Genomic DNA, 6,694 nt, shown 5'->3' with positions numbered 1-6,694 from the left:
AAAAAAAAAAAAAAAAAAAAAGAAAAAACCGGTACAGAGATTTCGGGACGCCACGAAATAAGAGAGGGACGACAAATTGAGAATTCGTCACAGGACGTTGTTGAGGTCTTGGGATTGAGATCATTGAGAGGATAGGTGGATTCTGGGGAGGGAATGATGGGAGTGGTGTTTGTTTGATGATTGAAAATTCTTGTCTCGTGTTTGGTTTGAGTTTGACGCCTGGACGAGGTGCGCCCATGAGTGGCGCCCACGTACGAAGGACGTATTTGGTGGACTATATATCGTACGAATATACACGCCATGAGGATCCTTAAAACGTTGCACTGGTAGGTTGATTGCTAATTATTTTCACTGCGCATTCATCCCTCTCAACTGTATATTTGATGCTCATCAAAGTAAATGCACAAACACGTTTCTATTGGAAAAGTCCGCAACTTATCTGCGCCAAATATTCAATGGAAAATGTTTCATAGAAATCAATAGAATTATTGAATTATTTTTTTCAGTGGAAAGACAAGAAAATAGAGTGAAAAAAAACCATGGAAAATTCCTATGGGAAATGTCTCAATAGAAAAAGTTGTTTAGAACGATATTTGGTCTGTTGGTTTTTTCTATAAAAATAATAATGTCTATTGGAGCTTTTTTTTATTTCTCATTATTCTCGGTAATGACCTAGATGTCAATGCGATTGGATAAAAAAATTCTCTGATAAAGGATCAACGAACGTTATACAAAAAATTGAAAGAATATATAAAAAAAACATAAATATCTACAGTGTGAAATAAAATGACTGGCTTTTTCCATTTAAGAAGCCTAAAGAGAATTCAATTGAAATTTATTGATTCGTATCGTATTATTTAATTAATAATTAACTGAAATAATATCTCAAATATCAAGCGATTTGTTCATAGAGAGTCGTCTGTCTTGAAATCTCTGTCAATTCTCGGAATTCTGCGAGCCTAAGTAGGTGTCCCCGCAAGTTCCGGGTCCCCGTGAAGAAAAATAGGAAAATAGACCAAGAAAGTTGAAATTCATTGAAAAAATCTTACGTATCTAACTCCTCCAATTGAGTTGGAGAAAAATTACAAAATAAAAAACCAAGTAATTATGTAGTTTTGTTTTTCGAATCATAATATAACAATATCACAATTATCTGATTTTTTTTGGTAATTTTTCTCCAACTTGTTTGTCCGTGTAGTGAATATGAAAAAAAAAAAAAAAAAAACAATGTTCTCATGCTGTCCATAAAAAAAGCATCTCTCAAGACCGTGTGGGGGCCATAATACCCGTAAAAAAACCGTACAAAGTAAAATGGTCGTGAACTTTTGTTTCTGAATCCCTTTGTCCTCTGGTTCGTATAATTCTCCTCGATGTATTTTTGTCTTGAACGCATATTGTGGTTAACCACAGCCTGTTGAAAACTCGAGCTCCCCTTTTGAAAAATCTTTCTAATCTGGTTAAACAATAAATGTGGCTTATTAATGAAAATGATAAAGAAAGATAGAAAATTTCTTATAAATAAACATTGGATCTCTATTAAAGATTGATGCTATTAAACAATAATAGAATGTCTCAATTTCATGAATAGAAAAATTTGTTCATGAAAAGAAAAAGGTCTTAGCGGGCGACAATTAGCTATAACTAATTGTCGCTTATTCAATTGTTACAGGTCTAGAAGACGCAGCAATAGTGGCGTGACAGACATTCACTTGCAGCAGGCTCAGGTGCATGATAACAATAACGGTGTCGATCAGACCAAAGAGTCACGTGACAATACAGGCGTCCCCGATGAGATGTGGACCCCGGGCCTGACCCCGGGCCACCATCGGGAATTGCCAGTGGATGTCCCCGACACCCTCCTCCAGCAGGCATACGCCAACAAGGTAATAACTGATAATACCTCCAATTTAAGTAGAAACGAGCCACCAACACGTGTCACCAATACCCGTAGCGCTAGCCATCACAATACCGCCCAACAAATAAATCGTGATAAACGCGATCCTGAAAATCATCGTCGGCTAAAAATCGAGGAAAGTGGAAAGTCGATGAGCGATCATCACCTCAGAAGCATTTATCAAAGTGACAATTCCGATAATAACATGATCGTGATCGGTAACGATGGCGTTTCCGGAGTAATAAAGCCCAGAATAATCGAAATAACCCTGAGAAATAACGACAAGAATGAAAGATCAAAAACAATAATGGATATATTGGATAAATCAATTCAGCCAGAGGTAAGAGAATCTAGTGTCGACGGTGACTATGATGACTATCCCTTCGCCAAAGAGGACTATCCAACGATGCTCAAGACATGCAGTGATGCGTCAGCAAGTCCTCGAAGCTCCTCAGGTAGATCAGACAGCACAGCAGCAATGGACGCGAGTTTGATAGTGATTCCTGGTAAGGAGTCACCTCTGTACGATGCACGTAGAATTGACCTGGGATCGCCCTGTCGAGCGGTCTCGATTGGTGGTAACCTATTTCTCAGTAACCGAGGAGAGTCCTTATCAACGTCCTTCGATAATCCTGCTTACGGCTTGGATCTGGATCTTCATCAGGGCCTCCTCATGCGCTCCGAAGAGATGACCGATCTCACTCTCTTATTTGAAAATAATCAGAAATCATTGAACAAGACAGAGATTGAGAGAGATCATCGACAAGGAGAGCTCATTTCCGCAGCTTCAACAGACGATCTTCTCTCCAATGATGTCACTGATTTTGTCGCTGTTACCACCCCCGAGACTAGAAAGACCAAGAAGAAACGCTCGTCAAGTGGTTACTCTACCCTTTGCAGCGATACCGATTCCTCGAATAAATCCTTCCTCGTTATCAGATCTAAACGTTCATTTCGTGAAGTCGCTGTTGATTGTCCAGCTGATTTTGTCCCCATGACCAAGGGTCATCCAATCTATCCGCCACCGCCACCGCCACCGCCACCGCCGCCACCGTCACCGCCACCGAGCAGAAAAATCCAAGATATCGCCAATAAACATACACAGTCCTCCGATAATTTAATAAGTACCATTAAACGAGACTATCGTGAGCCTCACCATTATGTGGCCGATGGATCGAAGAGTAATGTTAAGGTAAGGTTTAATAATGTACGGAGGAGATTCATGGCTACAAGTTATTTCTACAATCTTCGTAAGAGCAAAATGCTTTCATTCAATTATCACCCAATTAATAACACTGACAGTCTATCTAACGCACTCACATGTAAAACGCTTAATTGCACTGTATTGTCGCATTCATCGATTCCCTATATATTTGACTTTAATAATTCCTCTGAGAAGAATATGTCGTTCAAGCGTATTGAGAGCTTTCGCAACGAGACCAATGACAATTCAAAAAATTATATTCGTGAGTTTGGAGGTGAAAAAATGACAGACAAGAATTATGAAAAAATGGCTCATTCTTTTGAGGATTTTGAATTGAGGGATAATGTCGAAAATTCAGCACTCTCTGATGCCTATAAAAAGTCGAAAGCTAGCAGGCAGCAATTCAAAAGAATCGGGCTTGGAAGTCTACCCGATCTTGGGAAAATCGAACCCTTTGGCTGGAATTTTGGAACAATATGGCGGAGGCACAGTTGCAACGGCATATTTCAGGGGAGTTTTGATGAAACAACTTGTCGAGATGCTCAAGATGATGATGATGATGGTGATGATGATGATAATGATGATGATGATGATGATGATGATGATAATAATAATGAGGGGGTAACAAAACAGGTAACAAAAGAGTGTTTAAGCTAGGACAGAAGCATCAGACAATGTGTGCTTTCAGATTAATGAATATTTCTTTTTTTCTTTCTTTCTTTCTGTCTTTCTTTCTTTATTTATTTATCTGGCGGTTTAGAGGATGTTGGCAGGCGGTATGATTCTTTGGGGGTGATTTGGTCTCAGCATGAAGGAATTGCTACACGCAGAAGAATGATACTATTGTCAATAGTTTAATTTTCTATTATAGTATAAAAGAACAATTACACATTTCTTCACCAAAAATGTCTCCAATTTTCACACAGGTCAACTAGATCACCTCTTAATTATTCATTCTCTTCTATGCATCGTGCAATATGCAACCGAGTGAATATCTTTGAAGTGGATCGTAAACGATGACAAACAGAACTCGTGGATTCATGATCAAGTTCTGGTTCTCGTGCCAATGAATGTTAAATTAATTTTCAGACTGGCTTGAATGGTGTTAAGCCCGCGATTCCTCCCCGTGATCAGAAGAGAGCTCCAGCGAGACCGCCGAAGGACAATGTGAGAATATCCAATCGCAATAATAATATCGAGATTAACGAGAACATCAACACGACTAATGAATCGATACAGCAACCCCAGCCTACGCCTCAGCAACTCCACTCAATTAAAAAATACCAGGTGAGTTGATAGTTGTTTTGTAGTTATTATGGGTATTCACACTTTTTTTATTTTGATGGATAATATTTTTCTAGTAATAGCTGGGTACACGGGAAGCGGAAAACATTCAAGTTAATTACCGAACCGTGTCTATTTTACTTCCGTGTGTCAACAATGTGACTCTTTCGTACGAACGTTCAATCGTCAGTTTAATACAATTGCAATCGAGAAACTGATCGGAAATTGTGAATTAACCCAGAACGGGCTTTTTGTTGGGCAATTCTGCATGCTCACCAAATTTCCTTCTTTTTCAATTCAACATGTTTTCATTTTTTTTTGTTCAAATACAGAAAATTATGAGCATCTCAAATGCCTGTGAATTCATTCATTTTGGTTACTCTCAGAATTTTCGTCTCTTAATTATTTTATGACGATAGATTTTAAAATTTGTTATTTTCGACAAGACGAAATACTAAAAAAAAATTGCATGAAGAAACGAGTTTTTTTATTTTCCGAAATCATGTGAATTGATCATTTGGTGCAATGAAATTACTGTTTCTGATCGGTCTCACTGAGCAAAAAGAAGCCTTATCACCGAACCACCCCGAGGCTTCCCCTATATTTTCCGATATTATCTCATCACCAATTGTCTTGATAGAGGGAAAAACAAAATATTGAGTAATCAGTGATTTCTTTTTGTTCCCCTTGATGGGCGTTATTCGACGTCAATAATCGCTCACAAATTGCTGTGAGATAAGCCCAATCAATGCGTCATGCTGTGCATGATGTTTAAAAAACAGTGGAGGGTTTTATTTTCAACCACAATTGATAATTGTGGTTTCTGCAATTTCGATTTCCCAGAAATTTCTTCCTAAATAAGCATTTTCAACATTTATTCATTCATTCACTAATTTTAATGTAACATTTCAAAAATTGTATATTGAGACGTTTTATTTGAAAATTTTTTTTATGCATAGAAAATTAATCAACTTTTAAAAACTCATGAAAAAATGTGGAAAAACAAGGAAAGAAAAAAACATTATTGTTAACATTTATTATTTTTAGGAACAATTACGACAGAGAAAAGATCATGGAGAGCGCCAGGAATGTCTTCATCAATCGATACGTGGCTCAAAAAAGCTTCACGCCCTTGAGAGCCACACAACGAGTCTCGCGGGTCAGGAAAACCTTGCTTATACTCAGGATGAACTATCGACACCTACTCCAACGGCAGAACGGAAACGGTGCTCTGCTTCACTGAAAGCAGAAGAAGAAGAAGAAGAAGAAGAAGAATCCTCAATAACTTTAAGTACGTGTTTTTTTCCATAGAAAAAAGTACATAGATGTTCATTTTTCCATATAACTTATTCTAAGAATTTTCCAAGTTTTTTTTTCTTGGACTTTATCATAAGATATAAATTAAAATACACGGGGAAATCTTGGAAAATTCAAATCTATTGACTTTTTTTCCATCAAATGTCTCTTAAAAAATGTTACAAATCAAATTCCAATCGAATTTCTTAAAGTAAGCCCAAAGTTTTTCTATTCATTTTTGTTCATGCCTGATTAAGTTTAAATACTCCACATTTTATTATGAAATCCATCAATATGAAATTTTGTTGATTATTAGCTTATGGAGAAGTCGTGGCAATACTCGAGAGGCTGCAGATGCAACTGAAGAATCTATCAGGGGCTCTGGGCATCTCCGGTCCTGGGGTTGAGGCGGAGTTGGACGCAGTTCGAACGCTTTTGATACAAAGGAAGTTCGCAACAGCTCTCAGTACCCATCAAGTACTTAGGTCAAGGTTGAGGGCGGATAAATTACCCAAACATTGTGATGATGATGCTTCCAACTTGGCGCATGACGTAAGTTCTCTGTCCCAGTGAAAAATCTCTTGTCACAATTTTTCGCCCAAATTTCACAGTAAAACCTCGACAATTCGATAGAAAGTTCTATTGGATGTCTATTACACTATCTACTTTCTACTTGTTTTTGCTAGATTTTATTGAAAAATAGAGTTGGATTTTTCTGTAAAAAATTCTTCACTAGAAATTCTGTACAATTTCCTATTAAATTTGCCACTTTTTTCATGCCTGACACAACGTTAAGGACCGATCTCCATTAATTCTCATTTATCTCAAAGACAAGTGATTCTAGGAGAAAATGTTATTAAATTATTTTTCTAATAGCTTATGAAATTGTCAAGAAAAATATCTTCTGACATTTATCCCTAGACTAGAATCCCTCTTTACCAAAATAATTAAATATCCAACAAACGTAAAATCAACTCGTGGAAGAAAAAAAAAAAAAAAAAAAAAAAACCATTTCC

At 37.2% G+C, this 6,694-nt stretch overlaps 1 protein-coding gene across 3 annotated transcripts in view; it reads left to right on the top strand.

Moving 5' to 3' along the window:
• The window catches only part of LOC107040042 (MAGUK p55 subfamily member 5), a 25,603-nt gene that overhangs the window by 13,277 nt on the left and 5,632 nt on the right, over window positions 1–6,694 (top strand). For 2 of the 3 annotated variants that reach the window (XM_015259958.1, XM_015259957.1), the window contains exons 9-12: window positions 1,670–1,883; window positions 4,188–4,385; window positions 5,430–5,673; window positions 5,995–6,230. In XM_015259958.1, the coding sequence (XP_015115444.1) occupies window positions 1,670–1,883; window positions 4,188–4,385; window positions 5,430–5,673; window positions 5,995–6,230 (892 nt within the window). Of the gene's footprint in view, window positions 1–1,669; window positions 3,087–4,187; window positions 4,386–5,429; window positions 5,674–5,994; window positions 6,231–6,694 lie in introns of all 3 variants that reach the window. The other variant, XM_015259956.1, reaches the window with a different exon arrangement.

This window comes from Diachasma alloeum, unplaced genomic scaffold (assembly GCF_001412515.2).
Source record: "Diachasma alloeum isolate Michigan unplaced genomic scaffold, Dall2.0 Dall_scaffold_00315, whole genome shotgun sequence".
NCBI lineage: Eukaryota > Metazoa > Arthropoda > Insecta > Hymenoptera > Braconidae > Diachasma > Diachasma alloeum.
The sequence above is the reverse complement of the archived record's forward strand: the minus strand, read 5'-3'. Positions and strand labels throughout refer to the sequence as shown.